This window comes from Oryctolagus cuniculus, chromosome 5 (genome assembly GCF_051225735.1).
Source record: "Oryctolagus cuniculus isolate XC-2025 breed Fujian yellow rabbit chromosome 5, ASM5122573v1, whole genome shotgun sequence".
NCBI classification, from domain to species: Eukaryota; Metazoa; Chordata; class Mammalia; order Lagomorpha; family Leporidae; genus Oryctolagus; species Oryctolagus cuniculus.
In genome coordinates this window covers 85,107,932-85,135,033 of record NC_142871.1, presented here as the reverse complement: position 1 = coordinate 85,135,033, position 27,102 = coordinate 85,107,932, and the positions used below count along the sequence as shown (strand labels likewise).

Below are 27,102 nucleotides of genomic sequence, written 5' to 3'. Positions count from 1 at the left end.
TTCTGTCAGTTGCCTCTTCACTTTCCTGTTTCTTTTTCAGTACAGAAACTTCTCAATTGGATGTAATCCCAATTGTTAATTTTGGCTTTGACTGCCTGTGCCTCTGGGGTCTTTTCCAAGAAGTCTTTGCCTGTCCTATATCTTGCAGGGTTTCTCCAATGTTCTCTAATAATTTGATGGTGTCAAGTCCTAGATTTAGATCTTTAATCCATGTTGAGTGGATTTTTGTGTAAGGTGTAAAGTATGGGTCTTGCTTCATGCTTCTGCATGTGGAAATCCAGTTTTCCCAGCACCATTTGTTGAAGAGGCTGTCCTTGTTCCAGGGGTTGGTTTTGTATCCTTGATCAAATATGAGTTGGCTGTAGATGTTTGGATTGATTTCTGGTGTTTCTGTCCTGTTCCATTGGTCTTTCCATCTGTCTCTGTACCAGTACCATGCTGTTTTGATTCCAACTGCCCTGTAGTATGTCCAGAAATCTGGTATTGTGATGCCTCCAGCTTTGTTTTTGTTGTAAAAGATTGCTTTAGCTATTTGAGGTCTCCTGTGTCTTCATATGAATTTGAGCATCATTTTTTCCAGATCTGAGAAGAATGTCTTTGGTATTTTGATTGGTATCGCATTGAATGTATAAATTGCTTTTGGGAGAATGGACATTTTGATGATATTGATTCTTCCCATCCATGAGCATGAAAGATTTTTCCATTTTTTGATATCCTCTTCTATTTCTTTTTTTCTTTAAGATTTTGTAATTCTCATCGTAGAGATCGTTGACATCCTTGGTTAAGTTTATTCCAAGGTATTTGATTGTTTTTGTAGCTATTGTGAATGGGATTGATCTTTTTTTTTTTTTTTTAAGCTTTATTTATTTGAAAGAGTTACATAGAGAAGAAGAGAGAGAGAGAGAGAGGTCTTCCATCTGCTGGTTCACTCCCCAGTTGGCTGCAGCAGCCGCAGCTGTGCAAATCCAAAACCAGGAGCCAGGAACTGTTTCTGGGTCTCCCACGCATGTTCTGGGATCCAAGGACTTGGGCCATCTTCTGCTGCTTTCCCAGGCTATAGCGGAGAGCTGGATCAGGAGTGGAGAAGCCGGGACTCTTAACTGGTGCCCATATGTGATGCTGGCACTGGAGGCAGCGGCTTTACCCACTGTGCTACAGCGCCGGGTCCAAGAAGCAATTTATGCTCCCTAAAATAGTATATGAAATTTCCTGTTTTATAACATCAGAGATTATTAGTGTTTTAATCTTTGCTAGTCCACGTGCTAAAAAATAGTATGGGGGACGGCGCCATGGCACAGTGAATTAATTCTCCATCTGCAGCACCATCATCCCATATGGTTCTAGTCCTGGCTGCTCCTCTTCCAATCCAGCTCTCTGCTGTGGCCTGGGAAGGCAGTGGAGGATGGCCCAGATCCTTGGGCCCTTGCACCCACATGGGAGACCAGGAAGAAGCACCTGGCTCCTGGCTTCAGATTGGCGTAGCTCCAGCTGTTGTAGCCATTTGGGGAGTGAACCAACGGAAGGAGGACCTTTCTCTCTGTCTCTCCCTCTCACTGTCTGTAACTCTACCTGTAACTCTACAATAAATAAATCAAATCTTTAAAAAAATTAAAAAGTAATAAGTATAGCTCATTGTTTTATTTTGCATTTTCTTAGTTATGATAGGCTTTCCAGTTAAGTTCTTTTCTGTATGGAAAGCAATGTTATTTTGATAAGCAAATAAAGTTTTCTTGAAACCATTCTTTAAATGTGATTAGAACCAATATGCTTTAAATGTAACCTTGGTAAATGTATATAAGATAGTGGTATTCTGTACTTCTTAAAATATCTAGCATAAAGAGTCATATTAAGGCAAAGATAATTTATATTTCTGAAATATATTTTGTGCTTTATTAAGGCAGAATGTGTGTCTTTAACAAGCAGGTCATTCTAATTGGCTTTAGATATTTAATTCAGAGTTGTAAATTTTCTGGTATTTAAATTTTTATTGGTTTTTCCAAGCAAGAATAGTCTATGCATAAATATTAATAATCTCTGAATTGTACTGTCTTGGATTTTTTTTAAATATTTATTTTATTTGAAAGTTAAAGTTACAGAGAGAAGAGACAGAGATACCTTCCAACTGCTAGTTCATTCCTAAACGGTTGCAAGGGCTAGGTCTGGGCCAGGCTGAAGCCAGGAGCCAGGAACTTCATCCAGGTCTCCTACATGAATACAGGGGCCCAAGCATTAGATTCTAAAAATCTGATTTATTAATGGCTATATTTTCACTTTTTTCAATTTCAATTCGGCCATTCATGGGTTTAAATTTTTTCATTATTCTTTCCCTTGTCTTTAATATCATGTTTTTCAAGAATTCCACCTAGTGGTAGTTCTTGGAAATGAAGACATTCAAGTGTACCATAAAATTGTTTCATTAATGTACCTATAAAATCTTCTATATTATTGAATATACCATATGTTGCGGTTGGCATATTGTTTGTGTATATATACATATACACACATACATACATACACACACATATATATACACACAGATAACATAGATACAAACACATTTTTAAGGATTAAGCTAATAAGGATCATATTGAGTAAATAAATTTTTCCCTTTATATACATAATGCGCACATTTGTTACCATCTAAGCATTCAACAGAATAGCTTCGGTTATAGAAGAATAATGAAAATAAATTTAAAGAAATAGTTTTAGTTAATTCTGAACAAATAAAATATCTATATTTAGCATTATAGGGCCTCAATATGCTTGTGCATGTGGAACTCTGTAAAGACCTTAGACTAAGAAGCTAAAACTTTGTTGAAATCTTGACTCTGTAATGTTGGGCAAGTAGTTTAATCTCTTTGAGACGTCTTTATAAAAAGATGTACAAGTTGATCATTCCTAATCCCAAAATCTGAAATGCTCTAAAACCTGTAATTTTTTAATTGGCTACAGGCTACCATAAGTTGATAATTTTACAGCTGACTTCATGTGCAAATTACAGTCAAAACACGGGTACACTAAAATTAGTATATCTGATTCCCATCAGGTTATATAAATAAGGCATATATGAAACATAAATGAATTTCACTTGTGTCTCATGCCCAAGATATGTCATTTTGTATATGCAAGTAATACAAACTAAAAAAAATCTGAAATTCAAAATACTTATGGTCAACCTGTAGTAATACTTACCAGGCAAGATATGGATTATCAGTGTTGCTATTTTTGAAGAAACTGGCACTAATAAATAATGAAGAAGTAAAATATGAAACCCCAGAATTCATGGGTTGATTTTCATTTGTCTGTGTGTCAGGATAATTGTCAAAGTTAACACAACTTTTAGTAAAAGATAACATGACAAAGTAGAAAGAATTTAAGTCTTTGATGTTTGTCAAATATGGTTCGATTTGTGACTTCATCACCTGTAGAGATTGTAGGTCAGTTTTGTTTATTTTAAATAGTATATTGTTGTAATGAGGAAGTAAATTTCAGTATTTTCAAGAATGAATAATGGATGTGAGATGAAGCAAGTTACCTTTATGTAGGTTATGCATATGTTTGCATGACTTTTGGCAAGCTTTGAAATAGAATAAATTTATGTGAAAAAACAAAATGAGATTGATAGAAAATTGAGGTTAGCTTATATTAAGTCAGGTATTGCTACATAAAATGTTTCCTATTATGTTTTCTTCACTCAAATGAATTGACAGTTTATTACTCCTTCATCTAGTATATTCTCTTCAACTTTTCTCTGTAGTTTCACAGATCTGATTTAATGGGTAAAGGGTGTTATAATTGGCATCATTTATATAAAACATTTTATTCCCTTATAAATGAGTAGAAGTTCTTGAAAATGGTTCTTTGTTTCTCAGCATTCTTTCAGAATTACTATGTCAATTTTACTGGTTATGAAAAAATTTATTTTTTAACTGCAGCCTGGTCTTTGTCCTAGTAATGACAAATTATGACTTGAAAGTGTTTAAGTCAGTAATACTAATGAAAGTAATCTAAACCCATTTTATGGCATATTTCTTTTTCTGTAGATTTCAGAAGTTGATTGCAAAGATGCACTAGAAATGATCTGTAACTTAGAATCTGAAGGTGATGAAAAAAGTGCTCTTGTTTTATGTACTGCATTTTTATCCCGTCAGCTCCAACAAGGAGATATGTATTGTGCATGGTAAGTTTATTTTCTTTTTCAAAGAAAATAGGTTGTGAGAACTCAGATAGCTTAGGAACATTCAAAGAAATCTTTTTAATAAAGTTCTTATAAAGACAGAAAGCTTATTTTCAGATACTGCATGGTGTACGAACTAATTATTAAGTAGTTCATATTGTAACTTTTAACTTTTTGCATTAAGGAACACATAGTTCCTTAGCAAGCATCATCAGGTCAGGAAATTTTTAAATCTTGGAAGATGAAAGGTTTCTCTTGTCTAAGCCCACCATAAAAATATTCTCATATATATAAGCAACCAATAATTCAATATACATATTTTCCCCCACATATTATGTACTTTTTGCTACCTAACTATCATTACATGTGACAAGATCCTGTTATTTATATATGGAAATATATCTAATTTTCTATCTTTAATAAGTCATTCTATCTCACCAGCTTCTTCAGTGTTCTCCTTCAATACATGTTTCTTTGTATGATACATTTCCAAGTGGGCAAAGCCTGTTGATATAAAATCCTTTGAGAGGGTACAATTAATTGGGATGTTGACTGCTGTTAGCTCAAGAAACTCAAGATCAACCATCTTAAATTAGTGTTGGCTAAGACTGACAACTTATCTGGATAGTTAACAGCCTTATTAATGTCATTAATCTTCAGTGATGTGTTGGTATTATGAGAACACAAAGGAAAATTTGGTGTATACCATTCTGATATCTAATAATATTTACTAGTGACATATGGCATACAAATATAGAAGAAGCAAGGTAAATAAATGTGTAATTGGAGAAGATTGAAGTTTGTAATTATCAAAGTTTTTGAGCAGTTGAGCTTTGTTACTGTTATGAAGAAAAATTGTATATGCCATGCAGAAATATTGATTTAAAAAAAGGCAGGTATGTTGTGAAGGGAGAATCAGTAAGATATATTTATCAAAGACAAGTAAATTTTCTAGGAATAATATAGCGTGAAAATCATTGATAACTTAATGTGTTACATTGGCTTTAAAAAAAGTCACATTCTGAATTTTTTAATAAAAACAGTGTAATATGAACTGTTGTGTAGGAGGGCAACATACAAGTATGTCTCATTGTTTATATTAAGCAGTTGAGGATTGATCGGAGCCTGAACAGTGAGAGCAAAGTAGGAGAAGGAAGTGGCAGAACAGAAATGAGACAGAAAATCAACTACAAAGCTAATGAATAGTCCAGTTGGGAAGTCATAAAGGCTGCCTTATGGATGTGAGATCAGGTGAAAGAATACTGGAAAATATCAGTCTTCAGGATAATAAAAAGAAGAGGCTGATAGGGTCAGTGATGGTGATGCACTGAATTAGAAAAATGGTGAACTAGGAAGAATGGCAGTCATCTTTTTTGTGTATAGTTATGGGTCACTTAACAGGATATGTGTTGAAATGCATCATTAGGCAATTTCATTGTTGTGTGAACATCATAGAGTATACTTATAGAAACTAAAACTGCAATCTATAATATCACAAGGCAGTATAATCCTATGGGCTCACCTTCATGCATGTGGCCCATCATAAATGAAATGCATGATTGTACAGAGTTTAAGGTTTCAGAAGAGATCAAAGTAGAGAGAATGCTTATAAAGAACTGGAGAGATAAAAGTCATCAACACTGGACAAAAATATTTGAAGTCTTCAGTATATGGGAGTCTTCCAAAAATTCATGGAAAATGCATATGTGGATTTCAAGCATAGTTTTCCATGAACTTCTTGAAGTACCCTCATATAGCTTCAATATTCAGTAAATCAGCAGTTATTCAAGTGCATGTGAAAGGGCAGAGTTCCTGGAAATATACGCTAAGGAGTTATTAATAGGAAAGGACCTGTATTGAGAAGACACTTGATGAAAGAGGTTGAAGTGTGGATGAAAGTTTTTGTGGAAATTAATAATGAGATTGAGGATAGAAGAGAAATAGGATGATAAGTAAAGGGAAGAAAAAAAATATTACTTCAGTAGGATTACTTTCTACAAAAGTTGTTGCATTTGGAATAAATTTCAAAGTTAGTTTTTCAAAACTTCCTTTTATTTAGCTGCTGTACTACAAATCAGTTTCTTCTGGTTCTGTGTCTTCCATGGTTCTTTTTTTATGATAACAATAACCATATTGGTCAGTTTTTAAGTTGAAAGCTAAAAAATAAATGCTTTATAAAGATCATTATGCCATTTGTATATTTTTAAAATCTATGCATTTTCTGCTTTCTTAGTACTTAGAAGTTCAGATGTGGCTCCAAATGATCATTTGTATAACTTGTTTAAACTTGTTAGGTGCTTTCTTAGTAAAAGGTAGTGCTTCTCTGTCTGGCATTAAAAAATATTAATAAAATTATAACTCATGGCCTGATTTTATTTGGTCCTTAGAAAATCAGGTTCGATTATATGACATTTAAACTTAATTCTACATGTAGAATTAGAATCAAAACCAGTTTTAATTTCAAATATAATGACTGGACTGATGTCCGTGATTATTATGTTACTGCTCCAACTTACCTCTTAAACTTTTTTTTTTTTTAAGGGAACTCACTCTATTTTGGAGTAAATTACAGCAAAGGGTAGAACCATCTGTACAAGTGTACCTAGAGAGGTGTCGTCAACTTTCTTTGTTAACGAAGACGGTATATCACATTTTCTTTCTGATTAAAGTTATTAATTCAGAGGTAAGAATAATTTAGATATCTTTGTAAGATTTAAAAATGTTAGTAATTTTGGTTTCTTTAAGTCCTCTGAACATTGACTTTATTAGTCCTATAAGACATTTGACACAGAGGAAACTTGAAAAAGGAATTACTGTTAGAAAAGTAATTTGTGTAATACTTATATTTTATCATCCTTCAATTTTGCTCCTATGCATTTCACTAACTTGGCTTGAGAAATTTCAAAAGTATAAAGAAGAATATAGAAATAGATTCTATTGCTAGCAGTGGGGCAGATTACATTGTTTAAAAAACCCTCCACTGCAAAGCAACCTCAAATATTTGATAAACTGAAATAAGTATCTTTCTGGAAACCCCTAGGGCTCAAATTGGAAAGGAACCTAAAGACTGGAATAGAAAACTTGAACTAATACTGGAGCTCACTCAGCCTATTGTGGATTAGGATATGTTGCTACTTGCAGTTACTTCAGTAGTTCAAGTTTTAATATCCATACAGGGACAGGAGATAGCTGTGGACAAATTGGAGATAAGATCCTGAACCCTCTCAAGTTGGGGAGTTGGATCTGAGCCCTTGCACCACTCCCCATCCCCAAATCCTGATAAATCCTGGATCTATGAAATAACATAATTTTATTGAAAAAGTTGACTAGAAAAATAATACTCTCTAACACACATGGTTGATAGGGAACCTCATGTATGTCCAGTTAGACTCTGGGTCAGAGGAGGAAAGCCTTCCTTATGAGAATTTATTATTATAAGTCTGCTTCATACAGATTTGAAGGCCAGATATATCCTAGCTCCATAGTACAGAAATCCTGATGCCAAGTAATATTTAAGAAGGTGAGGATGGAGTCCTGGACTGGTAATACCTGGAATATCTGCAGAAGCAAAAACAGAACTGCTTTGGAGGGACATATTGTCAATATAGGATTTCTTTTTTTTATGCATGCTTTTTTCTTTCTTTTTGTTTTAAGATTTCTTTCTTTGAGAGGTAGAGTTACAGAGAGAGGCAGAGAAGTAAAGTCAGACACACATAGAGGTATCTTCCATCCACTGGTTCACTCTCCAAATGGCCTCAACAGCTGGAGCTGAGCCAGTCCAAAGCCAGGATCCAGGTGCTTCTTCTGGGTCTTCAGGAGCCCAGGCACTTGGTCTTTCTTCCACTGCTTTCCCAGGCAATAGCAGAGAACTGGATTTGAAGAGGAGTAGCTGGGACTCAAAATGGTGCCAATACTGAATGCCAATGCTACAGGTGGAGACTTAGTCTATTGTGCCACAGCACCAGCCCCAATATAGGATTATTATTGATAACCACCTGCTCAAGGTGAGTCCACCATCAACATTTACAAAACATGTAACAATCTTCCTGAGGGAATTTTAGCAGATAGAAAGAACAATAAAATTAAGCATGCTAAGTTATGAATGATATGTATTTGAAAACATAAATGAGTTAGACATCAATGGAACAATCCAACCTGAGTGATTTTATTTTATTTTACTTATTTGACAGGCAGAGTTAGACAGTGAGAGAGAGAGAGAGAGAAAGGTCTTCCTTCCGTTGGTTCACCCCCTAAATGGCCGCTATGGCTGGCGCTGCGCCGATCCGAAGCCAGGAGCCAGGTGCTTCTTCCTGGTCTCCCATGTGGGTGCAGGTGCCCAATCACCTGGGCCATCCTCCACTGCCTTCCCGGGCCACAGCAGAGAGCTGGAGTGGAAGAGGACTAGAACCCGGTGCCCATATGGGATGCTGGCACCACAGGCGGAGGATTAGCCAAGTGAGCCATGGAGCCGCCAGCCCCAACCTGATGAATTTCATTAAATAATAGTAGGATTATTTGCCTAATGCTTCAAATGAAGTAAGTATGCATAGGGACAGGTGTTTAGAGTAGTTGTTAAGATGCCATTTGAGATGCCTGCATCCCACATTAGAGTACCTGAGTCTGAGTTCTGCTCCAGATTCTAGATTCCTGATAATTCAGCATTTGGGAGGCAGTAGGTGACAGCTCACTTAGTTGGGTCCTTACTACAACCCACCTAGGAGACCTGAATTTGAGCTCCCTGTTTCTGGCTATTGGAGGCATTTGGGACATGTATCAGCAGATGGGTATTCTCTCTGTCTGTCTTCCTCTATCTATCTGCCTTTCAAATAGATAAAAATAAATATACGTGTGCTTAAAATTTTTAATTTACAAAATACACATTTAAAGACACAAAATAGGAATTAAAGCATGAGAAAGAAATGCTATCAGAATGACCAGATTTTTTTCAAAATCAAAAAACTTCTAAAGATTAAATAAATAGAAATTGAATCGACAACTTAACAGATGGATTATACAGATTAGATACAACAAGAAGAAATTGATGAACAGAGAGTACATATGTGCTTCCATAAGTCTGAGTCCAAATTATAAAAAGTTACTGATTTTCTTACAGCAACCCTTGTAGGAATGCTGTCAGTTTCTATTTAAATGTGCACAGAAAATAACTTCCAAAGGTGCTGTCATTGTAATAGGATCATTTTCTTTTTAAATATTTATTTATTTATGTATTTATATATATTTATTTATTTGAAAGGCAGAGTTACAGAGAGAGAGAGAGAGAGAATCTTCCATCCCCTGATTCACTCCCCAAATGGCTGCAACAACCAGGACTAGGCCAAGCCAAATCCAGGATCCTGGAGCTTCATCCAGGTCTCCCACATGGGTACAGGGCCCAAGCACTTGGACCATCTTCCACTGTTTTCCCAGGCACATCAGTAGGGACCTGGGTCAGAATGGAGCAGTCAGGACTCAAAAACAGTGCCCACATGGGATTCTGGCATTACAGCAGCAACTTAACACTCCCTATGCTACAATGCCAGCCCCTGCAATAGAATCTAAAAACCAGGATGCAGCATAACAAAATTATTTTTTAAATTACTGTATAATTTTTTTTTCTAAAGGAGAAACCAAAAGATATTCTCCTATTCCCATTGAATATGTCTTTTTGGGGGCTGGCACTGTGGCGTAGCAGGTAAAGCTGCCATCTGCAGTGCTGACATCCCATATGGGGGCCAGTTCAAATCCAAGCTGTTTTACTTCCAATCCAGCTCCTTGCTGGTGCACCTGAGAAAACAGTGGAGGATGGCCTGAATCCTTGGGCCTCTGTCCCCACAGGGAGACCAGAAGGATGTTCCTGGCTCCTGGCTTCAGATTGGCCCAGCACCATCCATTGCAGCCATTTGGGGAGTGAATTAGCAGATGGAAGATATCTCTGACTCTACCTCTTTTTCTGCCTCTCTGCAACTCTGCCTTTCAAATAAATAAAATCTTTTTTTAAAAAAATAAAATTTATTTTTGAGGCTGGCAATGTGCATAACTGGTAAACAGCATCCCTATATCATCACCAGTCTGTCTCCTGGCTGCTGTGCTTCCAATCCAGTTCCCTGCTAGTGTCCTTGGAAAAGCAGCAGAAGATGGCCCCAGTGTTTGGGCCCCTGCTGCCCTCATGGGAGACCTGGAAGAAGCTCCTGGCTTTGGCCTGGCTATTGCTGGCTATTGCAACCATCTAGGGAGTGAGCCAGCAGATGGAAGATTTCTTTCTCTCTCTTTCTCTCCCCCTTTCTCTGTAACTCTTTCAAATAAATAAATAAATCTTTTTTAAAATTATTTTAAAACCTATATTTGATTCAATAAATTTTAGATGTATCTTTATTTTTCTCTCCTGAAATAACTTCTCATCATCTACAGGAGGAAAGAACGAGTTTCTGCTTTCCAGTTTTTCTTTTGACAACCTTGTTACTCATCTGGATTTTTCATTTTACATATTGTAATTCCACAGTGAACAAAAAAATAAACAGGACAATAAGTTCCTTAGAAAATTACAATGCAATTTTAAATTTTAAGTTTGTTAGTGTTTAATGTCTGATTCAAAGATTAGCATGATAAAGTAGAAGGAAATTGGAACTAGAAACCACATGTACTAGGTGTAAATCTTGACTTATTACTGATCACCTGATAATTATAACCACTCTTTTAATTTTTTTTAAGATTTATTAATTTGAAACTCATAGTTACAGAAGAATAACTAGAGAAGAGAGAGGTCTTCAATCTATTGATTAGCTCCACAAATGTCCGCAACATCCAGGGCTGAGCCAGGCCAAAGCCAGAAGCTAAGAATTTCAATCAGGTCTTCCATGTGGGTATTGGGAACCCCAGCACTTGGGTCATATCTGCTGCCTCCTATGAGCATTAGCAGGAAGCTGGTTCAGATCTGATAGCCAAGATGCAAACTGATGCTCTTGATATGGGATGCCAGTATGCCGAGCTTCATTTTAACCCATTGTGCCACAGTGCCCACCCCAGGTTTAATTTTCATCAGATGAGTCAAGAAGGTTAGGTGAAAGTGACCATCTGCCTTCAACCTTACTGCCCACAAATAATGAGACCATGTTGGAGAAGGGGAGAACTTGGACAGGAGCTACACTGTCCATTATGATAGCCACATCTTCTTTAATTTTAAAAAATTTGTTTATTTATTTGAAAGGTAGAGAGATCTCCCATCTGCTGGTTCACTTCCCAAGTGCTGGCAATCATTGGGGATGGGCAAGGCTGAAGCTTTGTGGTTCACAGAGACCCAACCACTTGAGCTATCATCTGATGCCTCTCAGGGTATTTTAGCTAGAAGCTGGAATGGGCACTGTAATCAAAACTCAAACCTATGCACCCTGATGTGTGATGCAGGTATACCACGTGGTACCTTAAAGCTGCACCAAAGCCTTCCCTGTTGCGCACATCTTAGATGCTCAATAGCTCCATGTGGCTAGTGGGTACCTTGCTGGACCTCAGTGATGCAGAATATTCTTCTCATCATAAACAGGTTTCCTGGGAACTATTCTTTTCTGGAGACTTTGGGTTCAGAGGTAGAGTATAAAAAAGGCAGTTAAAAGCATAGATTGGAGGAAATCGGCCAGATGAAGTTTTGTTTTAAATTTGAGAGAGAGAGGAAGCAAGCTCCCATCTGCTCTCTGAATGCCTGCAATAGCTGGGGCTGGGGCTGGGGCTGGGGCAGGGGCTGGGGCAGGCCAGAGCCAGGAGCTAGGAACTCAATCTAGTCTAGGTCTCCAACATGGGTGGCAGGGACCTGTCTACTTGAGTCATCACCTCCTGCCTCCCAAAATCTACATTAGCAGGAAGCTGGAATTGAGAGCAGAGCTACTAAGACATGTTCTCAGGCACTCCAGTATATAAGGTGAGCATCCTAACTGGTGGTTTAAACATTAGACCCTGAGGCTGCCCCCAACTTGTTGATAGAGATAGTATGCAGCATGGTAATTGCTCTTTGTTGCTAAAATCCTATTTCCTGTTGCATGGAATTCTTTTCCCTTTTTTTTATTTTTCTGAAATCAACCAAGCAGAGATTTTATTTTAAAACTAGAAACACAGAATATTGTTTTTTAAGCCTGAAGAGACTTTAAAGTTAAGCTGTAGTGACTAGGTTCTTTTGTAAGTCTCTTCAGTAATTTAATTTAACTAATAACCTTGAAAACTCCAGGAGTTGCTGAAGGCTATCAGCTAGTCACTCACATATGAATTTAAAAATAATTGTTTCCTTCTTAAATTCTACTTTTAAATCTGCAAAAGAATTGGAGCAGAGAGATGGATTTATATAATATAAAGTCAGTTCTGAATGAACAGAGAAGGGAGTTCTCTAATCTGCTTACCTATTTTGATACTCAGTGATGGCCAAAAAAGAAAGGGAGAGTGTTCCTAGTCACAGAAAAAACATAGGGGCTGGTGCTGTGGCGCAGCGGGTTAAAGCCCTGGCCTGAAGCGCCGGCATCCCATATGGGCACCGGTTCAAGTACAGGCTGCTCCTCTTCCAATCCAGCTCTCTTCTGTGGCCTGGGAAAGCAGTAGAAGATGGCCCAAGTCCTTGGGCCCCTGCACCCACGTGGGAGACCTGGAAGAAGCTCCTAGCTCCTGGCTTCGAATCGGCGTGCCTCTGGCCATTGCGGCCCTCTGGGGAGTGAACCAGCAGATGGAAGACATCTCTCTCTGTCTCCACCTCTCTCTGTAACTCTGTCTTTTAAATAAATAACATAAGTCTTTTTAAAAACAACAAAAACATATAAAATATCAACACACATGAGAGAACAGAGTATATGGGGAACCACAAGTATCTCAATTTGCCTGGAATACATGCTGTGTAGGTAAGGGGGAAATTTAACCAGAACAGAGGAGGCAAAGGTTAGATTGTAGTGGCCCTTTTTTATTATTTCCTAAGAGGTTTATATTTAATTGTGTAATACAAATGTAGCCATTTGGAAAATTTTAAAGCAGAGTAGATCATGATACTAATGGTGAGTAGGGAAGGCCTGACTTAGCCCTCACATGGGGAACTAAAATCAGTGTGAAAGCTCTGGGCAGCTTTAGGTCAAGCATATGTAGGCAGAAAGAGGAAAGAAACTCTAAAGGCAATGAGGGGAGCACTAAGATAAACCCTGCATTTTTCAGTAGCTCAACTACTGCTGTCCTAGTGTCAGAAAGCTCATTGAGTCTCTTCTCTATTCCTCCTCTGAGTTCATATAAGTTAGCTTTCTGTTTCTGTGACATTCAAACTGGTGCCATCAGTATGTCAACTAACATATTGCAAAGTACAGCTTTTTATGGGCTAATCACGTGTTTAGTCACATTGTATTATGGAAAATTGTTGCCAGTTCCACCTCAACTTTAAAAAGACACAAAGAAAAAGTTTGTGGAAAATGAAATTAAGAGATAAATTGATTTTGGTGCAAAAATTTTGAAATCATATATACAAGGGTTCTTCATAAAAGTTAATGGAAAATGCATGTTATCAAAAAACTATGCATAGATTTCAAAAAATTTTGGACCAAAACAAACTTATCTCTTAATTCCCTTTTTAATGAACTTTTTAAACTGCCCTTATACTTGTTATATGACCAGTTTATTTTTTGAATGTTGCCTGTACACTTAGTTTCCAGGTATTCAGATACACCAAGATTAAAACTCAGAAGGATCAAAAAATTTTATATGGTGTCTTGTTTTATTGGCATTATTTGAAAAGGTTTCTGATTTAATTAAAACATTGAGAGATTTTTAACACAAATACTTTAAAGTTGTTTGCTCTTAAGGAGTCGAAATGAACCCTTGAATTCAGTGGCATGTTACATTAGAAGTGTCAGTGGAATTTCCCTCTTAAATAACTTTAGTTGTGTCTTATAAGTAATAAGTATAATGTTGAATAAGCTTTTGTCATTTCTAGAGAAACAGCTTCATATTTGTTATCTGCCTTAGTCTTCATCCAGAAATCCTCTATTTTCTGAATCCTTTCTTATTCTTTCTCCATCATTTCCTGAATTTTCTAACCAGTTATAGCCCTTTCCAAAATGCTAATCCTCTACCTAAGTACCATTTCTTCAGACATCGAGTATGCCCTAAGTTTCACTTCAAGTCAACTGTATGGCTGACTTGGCCTTTGATTCCCCCGACTTCTTTGTGTCCTCGTTTCTCTTGTGTGTAGCTTCACTGACTTCATATGTCTTTTTCTCTGCTTGTTTTTATCAGAGGATTAGCTAATTGCCCACCACCATTAATAGCCCCCAAGGCATGTAACAGACATGCAGTTCTCACTATAAAAGTCATTTTACCCAGAACTGTCTCCAAATAGTAACCACACATGTTTAATTGTAAAATAAATATTCTTCCCTTTTCCTCTTGGTCTTTTGCGCTTGCTTTTCCTAAAATCAAGGACAGTTCAGTATCCCAGCCTCTTTCCCTCCTCTCCTTTTACACCACAAATCTAAGCTTCTATTTTAGGAAAATACTTGATTTCCTTTCGATTTTTGAAATACAGTCACTGTCAGTTTTATTTACTTTTTTTCCTTCTTTTGATTCTATATCACATTTATTTAATTCTAGTGGATGTGCCTGTATCCTGTGGCTTGCTTATTTCTCCTCTATCATTGTCTTCTTTTCACCTTTAAAGTCCAGTACTGGCATTGTGGTGCAGCAGATTAAACTGCTGCCTGTGTTGCAGGCATCCCATATGAACACTAGTTCCATTGCCAATCCAGCTCCCTGCTAGTGCACCTGGGAAAGCAGCAATAGATGTTCCTTTGACATGGAGACCCAAATGAAACTGCAGGCTCTTGAAAGTTCTCCCTCTTTTCCTTTCTGTCACTGTGCCTTTCAAATACATCTTTTTGAAAAATAACCTTTATAACTTGAAAGCCCATTTTATTCCATGTATCTTTCAAGTGACTCTTAACTTTAATTACTATTAATGATGAAAATTATCTAATTACTAATAAAGATTAATTCAAAAGCAAAAGATTTTTGTTAGACTATCTCCCCTCCTGCTCCTAATTCTTAAGCTCTGCAACAATGAGGTAGGTAGGTAGATTTGACATTGCACTTTATGAGAGCACTAGAAACCCCATTATTAAGATCAGATAGCCTGTTTTGTTAGATGTGAAATAGTTCTTGCATTAATAGTAAATTAGGATTTATCGGGATGGTTCTTAATTTTATAATTGGATTAAGAGGGTTTTGTTTCAAAAGGATTGAAACACAAATTTAGGAAGTGAGATTATGCTAAAGATATCATTTATTGATCATTTACTTATGCCAAACCTTAAACTATAAATAGGTCCTTTAAATACTTAAACTCCTTTAATGTTTACCACAATTATGAAGTATAAGTGCTATCATGATTTTGTTTTATCAAGGAAATTTATAGGTCAGAGAAGTTAAATAACTTCCAAGTCTGATTAGGTGGTTTCATACCCAGATCTTTCCCTCACCTGTGATGCTTATGCTTTCCTTGCTGTTCTGTGTAGCTCACACACTCTTTCACTCCCTCCCCTCCACTACCCCTCCCCCTTCTTTCATTCTCTCTTACACTACACACACACACACACACACATACACACACACCATCCTGACCCCCTGTAATACCTTAGAGGGGACATCTTTTCATAGGTTGCTACTACAAGATTTGAGAAAAGCAAACCTTGATCTTCAAAACTAAATTCACAAATCTGTATAGACTAACATTTCCTATTTGCTTTTTCACAGACTGAGGGGGCTGGACTTGCTACCTGTATAGAACTATGTGTAAAAGCTCTTCGCTTGGAATCTTCAGAAAATACTGAAGTGAAAATATCTATCTGCAAGACTATTTCATGTTTGTTGCCTGATGATCTGGAAGTTAAACGTGCTTGTCAACTGAGTGAATTTCTTATTGAGCCTACAGTAGATGCATATTATGCTGTGGAAATGTTGTATAATCAGCCAGACCAGAAATATGATGAAGAAAATCTTCCAATACCAAATTCTTTACGCTGTGAACTCTTACTTGTATTGAAAACTCAATGGCCCTTTGATCCAGAATTCTGGGATTGGAAAACCTTAAAACGACAATGTCTTGCATTGATGGGAGAAGAAGCATCCATTGTATCTTCAATTGATGAGCTAAATGACAGTGAAGTTTATGAAAAAGTCATAGACTATCAGGATGAGGTTAAAGAAACTTCTGTGAATGGACTTTCAGGTGGAATTGGTGCTAATTCTGGACTTCTTAAAGATATTGGTGATGAAAAGCAGAAGAAGAGAGAAATAAAACAATTGAGGGAGCGAGGATTTATATCTGCTAGGTTTAGGAATTGGCAAGCCTATATGCAATATTGTGTGCTATGTGACAAAGAATTCCTCGGGCATAGAATAGTACGACATGCTCAGAAACATTACAAAGATGGAGTTTACAGTTGTCCCATATGTGCAAAGAACTTTAATTCTAAAGAAACTTTTGTTCCCCATGTCACATTGCATGTTAAACAGTCTAGCAAAGAGAGACTTGCAGCAATGAAACCATTAAGAAGATTGGGAAGGCCTCCTAAGATCACAACTACCAATGAAAATCAGAAGACCAATACTGTGACTAAGCAGGAGCAGCGACCTATAAAGAAGAATAGCCTGTATTCAACAGATTTCATAGTTTTTAATGACAATGATGGTTCAGATGATGAGAATGATGACAAAGATAAATCTTATGAGCCAGAAGTGATCCCAGTGCAGAAACCAGTACCTGTTAATGAATTTAATTGCCCTGTAAGTTTTTGTAAAAAGGGCTTTAAGTACTTTAAAAATTTAATTGCTCATGTAAAGGGACATAAAGATAATGACGACGCCAAGCGTTTTCTTGAAATGCAAAGCAAAAAAGTCATTTGCCAGTACTGTAGACGGCACTTTGTAAGTGTTACTCATCTCAACGATCACTTACAAATGCACTGTGGCAGTAAACCATATATCTGCATACAGATGAAATGCAAGGCCGGCTTTAATAGTTATGCAGAGCTTTTAACCCACCGAAAGGAGCATCAGGTTTTTAGAGCAAAGTGTATGTTTCCTAAATGTGGCAGAATTTTTTCAGAAGCTTATTTACTATATGATCATGAAGCACAACATTATAATACATACACTTGTAAGTTCACAGGTTGTGGTAAAGTTTACCGTTCTCAGACTGAGCTGGAAAAGCATCTAGAAGATCACAATACTCCTCCTGAAAAAGTGCTGCCTCCTGAAGACCAACTTCATTCATCGGGAGATTCTGTTCAGCCTTCCAAAACAAATCAAAATGCAGAAGAAAGTACTGAGAAAGAGCGATCTATGTTTCCTTCAGAAAATAACATTGAAAACTGTTTACCAGCAGATAGCAGTGGTGCCTGGGATAAAAGTAAAGGAGAATCAGCTGTGACCAAACAAGACCAGACTTCTGCCTCTGAGCTTAGGCAAGCTAATGGACCATTGTCAAATGGCTTGGAAAACCCTGCTACTACACATCTGCTTCAGGCCAGTGAAGTAGCTGTGTCAATTAAAGTATCTCTCAATCAGGGGGTTGAGGATAACTTTGGAAAGCAAGAAAACTCAACTGTGGAAGGCACGAGTGAACCACTGGTCACAAACTTACATACCCCAGTTGAAGAGACTTGTAATGATTTGTGTCATCCAGGTTTTGAAGAGAGGAAAGAACAAAATTGCTTTAATGAAACACAGATTACTCAGAATTCTTTAGTAAATTCAGAAACTCTCAAAATAGGTGACCTTACCCCACAAAACTTAGAAAGACGAGTGAACAATTTGATGACCTTTTCTGTACAAAATCAGGCAGGATTTCAAAACAACTTACCAGCTTCCAAATTTGAATGTGGAGGTAATATTAAAACATCATCCAATCTTTATAATTTACCTCTTAAGACATTAGAAAGTATTGCATTTGTTCCACCACAACCCAACCTAAGTAGTTCATTAGGTACTCCAGCAGTGCCTCCAAAAGCTCCAGTTCAGAAATTCAGCTGCCAAGTTGAGGGATGTACTCGTACCTATAATTCTTCTCAGAGTATTGGGAAGCACATGAAGACAGCACATCCTGACCAATATGCTGCTTTTAAAATGCAGCGCAAAAGTAAAAAAGGTCAGAAGTCTAATAACTTAAATACACCAAATAATGGAAAGTTTGTTTATTTTTTGCCATCACAGGTGAACAGCTCTAATAATGCATTTTTTACGCCACAGACCAAAGCTAGTGGGAATTCTACTTGTTCAGCCCCACTGCAGCATGTCTCACCATCCATTTTTCCAGCTCATTTATCAGGTGTGTCAACGCCATTGTTGCCCTCAATGGAAAGTGTCATAAATCCAAATATACCTTCTCAGGATAAAAATGAACAAGGTAGTATGTTATGTTCCCAAATGGAAAATTTATCTAATACTACCTTGCCAGCACAAATGGAAGATCTAACCAAAACAGTTTTGCCTTTAAATATTGATAGTGGCTCAGATCCTTTCCTTCCTTTACCTGCAGAAAGTAGTTCAATGTCTCTCTTCCCTTCACCAGCAGATAGTGGGACTAATTCTGTTTTTTCCCAACTGGAAAATAATACAAATCATTATTCTTCACAGATTGAAGGAAATACTAACTCCTCTTTTCTAAAGGGGGATAATGGTGAAAATACAGTTTTTCCTTCACAAATGAATGTGGCAAATGACTTCAGTAACACCAGTGCTCAACAGTCTGTACCTGAAAAAGTTAAGAAGGACCGTGGGCGGGGCCCAAATGGAAAGGAAAGAAAACCTAAGCACAACAAAAGGGCTAAATGGCCTGCAATTATCAGAGATGGGAAGTTTATCTGTAGCAGGTGTTATAGGGCTTTTACCAATCCCAGATCACTGGGTGGACACTTATCTAAGCGTTCTTACTGTAAACCACTGGATGGAGCAGAAATTGCTCAAGAACTTTTACAGAATAATGGACAGCCTTCTCTTCTTGCCAGTATGATTCTCTCCACAAATGCGGTAAATCTGCAGCAGCCACAGCAATCTACCTTCAACCCAGAAGCATGTTTTAAAGATCCATCATTCCTGCAGCTACTTACTGCTGAAAATCGTTCATCAGCATTTTTACCAAATACATTTCCTCGATCTGGTGTAACTAACTTTAATAACAGTGTTAACCAAGAAGGAAGTGAAATTATTAAGCAGGCTTTGGAAACTGCTGGCATTCCCAGTACTTTTGAGGGCACTGAAATGCTTTCACATGTGGTTCCACCAGGTTGTGTCTCAGATGCAGCACAAGTAAACACAACAGTGATGCCAAATTCAACTGTGCCACCACCCCTGTTGCAGACTGTATGCCACCCAAACTCTCTGCTGACCAACCAAAATAGAACACCAAACTCCAAATCGTCCTCCATCGAGGATTGTAGCAGTTTGCCTGTTTTTCCAACAAATGACTTACTACTGAAGACTGTTGAAAATGGTTTGTGCTCTACTTCACTCTCTAATTCTGGTGGGCCATCACAAAATTTTACCAGTAACAGTTCACGTGTTTCAGTTATAAGTGGTCCTCAAAACACAAGAGCCAGTCAATTAAATAAAAAAGGAAACAGTGCTTCTAAGAGAAGAAAGAAAGTTACTCCTCCACTAATTGCACCTAATGCTTCCCAGAACTTGGTACCAGGTGACTTAACAACAATGGGGCTTATAGCAAAGGGTATTGAGATCCCAACTACCAACCTTCATTCAAATGTAATTCCAAATTGTGAACCTCAGGGTTTGGTGGAACATCTAGCACAGAAATTAAATAATGTTGACAATCCGTTATTTATGACTGATGGAAAAGAGAACTTCAAAACCAATCTTGAGTCCCATACAATGTTAGCACCTTTGACATTAAAAACTGAAAATGGTGATTCCCAAATGATGGCTTTGAATTCATGTACCACTTCAGCAAATTCTGATTTGCAGATTTCTGAAGACCATGTTATGCAAAACTTTGAGAAGACTCTTGAAATTATTAAAACTGCTATGAATTCCCAAATACTTGAGGTGAAAAGTGGATCTCAGGGTGCTGGTGAAACATCACAGAATACTCAAGTGAATTATAACATTCAGCTTCCTTCAGTAAACACTGTGCAAAATAACAAATTACCTGATTCTTCTCAGTTTTCTTCCTTTGTAAGTGTTGTGCCAACAAAAGGTAACATTCCACAGTCTGAAGTATTAAATAAGGAAGATCAAATGCAGGAAATTTTAGAAGGCTTACAAAGATTAAAACTAGAAAATGACCTGTCGACTCCAGCATCCCAGTGTTTACTAATAAATACATCAGTGACACTGACTCCCACTCCTGTTAAACCACTTCCAAATGTCACAGTTGTTCAGCCAGTTTCTGAAATTATACATATTCAAGTTAGTGACAGAGTTAATAAACCATTTGTCTGTCAAAACCAAGGCTGTAATTATAGTGCCATGACAAAGGATGCGCTATTTAAACACTATGGTAAAATCCATCAATACACTCCAGAGATGATTCTTGAAATTAAGAAGAATCAGTTGAAATTTGCTCCATTTAAATGTGTAGTGCCTACATGTACAAAAACATTTACAAGAAATTCTAATCTTCGGGCACACTGTCAGTTGGTACATCATTTTACTACAGAAGAAATGGTAAAATTAAAAATAAAAAGGCCTTATGGAAGAAAATCTCAGAGTGAAAATTCGTCTACCCCTCGAATCATGCAAGTGAAAAAACAGCTAGTTGTAACAGAAGAAAATAAAAGGGAATTCCATCCTGCTTTACAGTTGGGAGTAGGGACTGAAAGTACTGTTGGTAATGTAGCAGTGATCCCAGAAAAACAATTGACTGAAAAAAAAAGTCCTGATAAAATAGAAAATTCTTCACAGGTGATTACAGTTACTTCAGATCAAAATAATACAAATTCTGTCACAAGCATACAAACCAAAGGTCGGAAAATAAGGAGGCATAAGAAAGAAAAAGAGGAGAAAAAACGAAAAAGGCCAGTTAACCAGTCTATTGAGTCTCCAACAAGATATAGTCCATACAGACCTTATCGATGTGTTCATCAGGGATGCTTCGCTGCCTTTACAATACAGCAGAACTTGATTCTTCATTACCAGGCTGTACACAAATCAGATCTTCCTGCATTTTCTGCAGAGGTTGAAGAGGAAAGTGAAGCTGGCAAAGAAAATGAAGAAGCAGAAACTAAACATACCATGAAAGAATTTCGATGTCAGGTGAGTGACTGTTCTCGAATTTTCCAAGCAATTACTGGCTTAATACAGCATTACATGAAACTTCATGAAATGACTCCTGAGGAAATTGAAAGTATGACTGCTTCTGTGGATGTTGGGAAATTTCCATGTGACCAATTAGAGTGTAAGTCTTCATTTACTACATATTTGAACTATGTTGTTCATCTTGAGGCAGACCATGGAATCGGGATAAGGACAAGCAAAACAGAAGAAGATGGTGTATACAAGTGTGATTGTGAAGGCTGTGACCGCATCTATGCCACACGGTCTAATCTTCTTCGACACATTTTTAATAAACATAATGACAAACATAAAGCTCATTTAATTAGGCCAAGAAGATCAACACCTGGCCAGGAAAATATATCAAGCAAGGCAAACCAAGAAAAATCAAAGTCTAAATATCGGGGAACAAAACATAGCAGATCTGGAAAGGAAGGAATCAGAGTGCCTAAGACCAAACGGAAGAAGAAAAGTAACTTAGAAAACAAGAATGCAAAGATTGTACAGATTGAAGAAAATAAACCTTATTCTTTGAAACGTGGAAAGCATGTGTATTCTATAAAGGCTAGAAATGATGCCTTGTCTGAATGTACAAGCAGATTTGTAACCCAGTATCCATGTATGATAAAAGGATGTACTTCAGTTGTTACAAGTGAAAGCAATATAATTAGACATTATAAGTGCCATAAATTGTCTAAGGCATTTACATCACAGCACCGCAATCTTCTTATTGTCTTCAAACGGTGTGGCAACTCAGAAGTAAAGGAAGGTTCTGAGCAAGAATGTGATAAGAGTGAGGTGAAAAATCCTGACACATGTCTGTCAGAAAACAATGAAAGCTCAAAAACAACTACAATTCTGCAGAAGGAAGTTGAAAAAAATGAAAAAGACGAAATGGATGAGCTAACAGAATTATTTATTACAAAATTAATAAATGAAGATAGCACAAGTGTGGAGACTCAAGCTAATACCTCTTCAAATGTAAGTAATGATTTTCAGGAAAGTACCCCCTGCCAATCAGAAAGACAAAAAGCAAGTAATTTGAAGAGAGTTAATAAAGAAAAAAATGTCTCACAAAACAAGAAAAGGAAAATTGAAAAGGCTGAACCAGTGTCAGCAGTGACATTAAGTGGTATGCGTAAAGAGGAAGAAACTGCTGTTGCAATTCAAACCACTGAAGAGCATCCTGCATCTTTTGACTGGAGCTCTTTTAAACCAATGGGATTTGAAGTATCATTTCTGAAGTTTCTTGAAGAGTCTGCAGTGAAGCAGAAGAAAAATTCTGACAAAGACCATCCAAGTAGTGGAACTAAGAAAGGATCTCATTCAAGCTCAAGAAGAAATATTGACAAGACTGCTGTGACTAGTGGAAATCATGTGTGTTCTTGTAAAGAAAGTGAAACCTTTGTACAGTTTGCCAATCCATCACAGCTTCAGTGCAGTGGTAATGTAAAAATTGTTTTAGACAAGACTCTTAAAGATTGTACCGAGCTAGTCTTAAAGCAACTTCAGGAAATGAAACCTACCGTCAGTCTGAAAAAACTTGAAGTACATTCAAATGATTCAGATATGTCTGTTAAGAAAGAAATCAGTATGGGTAAAGCCACAGGCAGAGGGCAGTACTGATAGCTAATGTACTATAAATATGTCATTTATAGTTTTATTTTAAATAGGAAGCCATCAAGCATGCTAGAATTGTGAAACATTTTCTTTTTCTTTCTTTTGTTTTTGTTGCTGTTGATATGAATTAACCTGGCCAAAAAATGAAAGAAAACAAACAAAAAAAACATGGCATATGTCATGTAAAACTTTCTTTTTTATCCCTATGGGACTCGAGGAACAGAATCGATACTTTAGTTATTGTAAATAGTTGAGCTAAACCTCAAATTTCTATCACCTGATTGCCCTTTCCAAGAACTAAACTGAATTATCTGTGTGATTGGTATGTTTCACCAGGTCACTGCTCATGTGTACTCTTTATTTGTAGATACTTTTTTTGTATATATTTATTATTGTAAATCATTTGCTGCCACCAGCAGTATGTAAGTCTAAACTATTAAATGATACATTTATATTTGGAATTTAATTTTTAACTAAGTGATCAAGTTTTTAAAACTTTTCTTTTAAATTAAGAACTTTTTGAACTAAAACTAGAAACTCTGCCATAGTTCATTGATTTTTTACATGAAACATTTATTTACAAGATTATGTTTCACAAAGTGAGCACATTATATTAATACTTTGCTCTGCTTTGTAAATTTGCCACCCAGGATTTTTAGGTGGTATTCATGTGAAATTAAAGAAGATTCTTTAGTAGTTTCCTATAGCTACAGGGTTGTTGTTGGTTTTTTTTTTTTTTTTCCATTGCTTCTAATTGGATATAGTCACTATGAGTCCATGAAATATAATGGAAATGTGAATAAAGAATTTACTACATTGAAGATTTTAAACATTTGGTATTTTAAAAAAAAATCTTTGTGAATGTGATAGAAACTAGTAGTGTGGAGCAGTGTAAATATTTGAGGTGGTGATTTGTGAAGTAGCCCAGTATTGCCTTAAATAAAATCACATTTCATTTCTTGTTTTATACATGTGATCTTATAAAGGTTTTTTTTTCCATTTTATGAGATTTATAGATTGGTGTATAGCTTTAAACTGTACAAACTTTTGTGGAAAAAATTTTTAAGCATTTTTATAAATCTTAAAATTGGTATCATCAAAGTGAGCCCATCTTGTGTTTATAAAATGCAAGAGTCCTTAACATTTATAATTACATAGATGAAACACTTTCTATAAGGAAGTTGGATGTTTTGATTTTACTGTTTATAGATGTTAGATTGTACAGATTTGTCTGTATTTTATCACCATATCTAATGATACTTTTTTCATTAGATTGGTTTTCAAGAGCAGTATTAGTTATAATTGATTATTTTGATTATTCAGTCTATAGCTAGCTCTTACAGTTTAGCTTTATTATCCATATTTATACTGTGGATTCACACCCAGTGGTAGAGGTTATTTTAGGAGAGTTGATCTTCATTTAACGTCCAACAATGTCAGTACTGGAAACAAAAGGGGACTTCCTTTCAATATTTACTTTTGTTTCTGTTTGCAATAATTAGTATCATTGATTTCTTTTTTTACTTTGTTTGCTATAAAAGTTACATTCACAATATTATTAGTCTGAGATGTTGATGATATTGTGATGATCAAAAATGTGTATATTCCCTGTGCAACATCACATGTGCAGGAAAAATGAAGCACTTAACATTAACTGAAATCACTGGTACTCTGAATAAATAAGCATGGTCAAGGAGTGAACTATTTTCTTTTGGAAAATATTTTTTAAATTTTTATCAAAGTATTATAGTCTTATTTTTAGGGCCAAATGGGTTATATTAAATAGTTGATTTCACTTCCTCAAGGTTTTATTTTGCATAAAACTTGACACATTAAAATCTCTGCCCTATGGTAAGCCCACTGTTATTTATTAAAATAAAACTTGTTTTTATGGGTGATTAATACATGTTTTTTCCTAAACCGTTATTTAAATGACTGAATAACTTTAATATTAAATTTTTGTTAATAATTGAATGTTTCCATACAGTTTCCTTAGAAGCTGACCTAGCTCTTAAAGGTGGGCATTTGACAAAACTGCCTGAGATAGTGCAGTAGCAAGTAGGTTTGTTTCTATGATCATTGTAATGATGAGCCACTGTTGAGTGAAAAATGCCGGTGTATTGGGGCTTTTCTTTTGCGCATTAGCTTAAGAAAATTGACCACTAGATATTTCTGTAATTGTTCTCCTACATGTCAGGGGAAGGAATTTGCCAACATTGAGTGAAATTTTTTATATTCCAGGTACTGTATACTAAAAGTAATTATGAAGGAGTGAGCTTTTTAGCATGAACAGAAAAATAAAATTATGGTATAAAATAAATATGAATTTATAGAACAGCATGTTGGTAAAATTTGATATGGAATGTTATGCCTAAGTATTAAAAAAGAATCATAAAGCATATATTTTTCATGGTATACTTTTCCTCAATCTGTTGTCTTTGAGATACCTTCTTCTCACAACCTAAATTAGTGTAAGCTTTCATCATTTAAAAGTGGATTTTTTTTCCCCATCTAAACCCGAAGAAGTTGAATGTTGCAGTTCTGAACCATGTTATCCAAATTACATTATTGTCATATGTTAAATACCAAACTTTTGGAAGTTTTCAGCATGTTAAATGTAGCATAGTTGAATTATTATTTTTAAAATCTAGTCAAAGATTTGAGAAGAATTTTTAAAATATATTTGAGAGGCAGAGAGAGAGAGACGCAGGCCTCCCATCCACCTGTTTACTCCCCCAACATGTCCATGATGGCCAGAGCTGCACAAAGCCCAAGCCAGGACCAGGGAACTCAATCCATGTCTCCCACATGGGTGGTAAGAATCCAACTACTTAAACCGTCACTGCTACCTCTCAAGATCTGCAGTAGCAAGGAGAGGAACTGGAGCCAGCAGTTGAACCCAGTTATTCCCATGTGGGATGTAGGTATCCTAACAGGTATGTTTAACTCCTAGACCTAATGCACACCCCAGAGATAGACTTTTAACCAGACAAATTTTGGTCATAAAATAAAGTGATGATACTTGCTTTAGGTATTAAGATGAAAGTATGTAAATATACCTACAGACAACAAAATGCCCTGTTGTTTTGGGAAAAAGAAGTGGGTAGTTGTGAAAGTCTTGGTAGACAAGATCAGTCTTAAAAAATAGTTGTCTTTAGATGGTCAGAAGGGACTAGGGAATTCTGGGGTTGGAGATTATGAAAAGACATGCAATTGGAGTATTACATGTGGTCCATATGGAAAAATGGGGAGATGGAGTATTTGAAGCGGTTGATGGGCCAGATCATGAAGTTTTTCTTTGCTATATTTAGTCTTATTAAAAGGGGAAGGGCGGGTTACTGAATGCATTTAAGTTGAATAATTTAATCGATTTTACCTAATTGGTACTGTGTAGAGGATAGAAAGGGTAAGTTGGAATAACAAAGAGAGTTGGAATGGGCAAAAAATGCTGGGAGCCTGAAGAAAAATAGCATTAATGGTGTTGGGAAAGACTGCTGGTTATCAAAGATGCTAAAAAATAACCTAGCATAAGGCAGCTTTTTCCAAAATACTTAATTGTACAGAGAGATCAGGGCTGGAAGATGATTTCTGTAACAAGAGAAGTTTTTCAGTTGCATGTTATAGCTCCCTATTAATCCAATGCATAAAGACAAGTTCTACTGTAAATACAATATATTAAGTGTTAGTGTGTGTTTTTCATTTTAAATGTTGTATAGGTATATCCCACTGAATTAGTATTCTAAGGAACAGATTTTGGGAAAATGCTTGTCTAAAATGGCATTCAGTCAGCTAGGACTGATAATCAACACAAATAATAATAATCAATTTATCAATTTTTTAAAATGTTAATTATTCTGATTGGTCAGTCTGTCTTATAACTAACTGATTCCTCTGCTGTATTGATTGCTAATGTTTTTAAATTCACTTTGTGTTCCAATGATATTTATTGAATAGTTTGATTAAATTCCAGTCTCCTTGTTCAAAGCCACTGCCAACCTCTTCAAACTTTCTGA

The 27,102-nt window shown here is 36.3% G+C and overlaps 1 protein-coding gene across 5 annotated transcripts in view; it reads left to right on the top strand.

Annotated features, from left to right (window-relative positions):
• Nucleotides 1-25,489, top strand: part of ZNF292 (zinc finger protein 292) — a 102,015-nt gene extending 76,526 nt beyond the window's left edge. For all 5 annotated transcript variants that reach the window (XM_089332935.1, XM_070073791.2, XM_008263179.5 and 2 more), the window contains 3 exons: nt 4,044-4,180; nt 6,719-6,860; nt 15,935-25,489. In XM_089332935.1, coding sequence (XP_089189061.1) covers nt 4,044-4,180; nt 6,719-6,860; nt 15,935-23,095 — 7,440 coding nt within the window. In that variant the 3' untranslated portion in view covers nt 23,096-25,489. The remainder of the gene's footprint in view (nt 1-4,043; nt 4,181-6,718; nt 6,861-15,934) is intronic.
• Nucleotides 25,490-27,102: the final 1,613 nt, after the last annotated feature.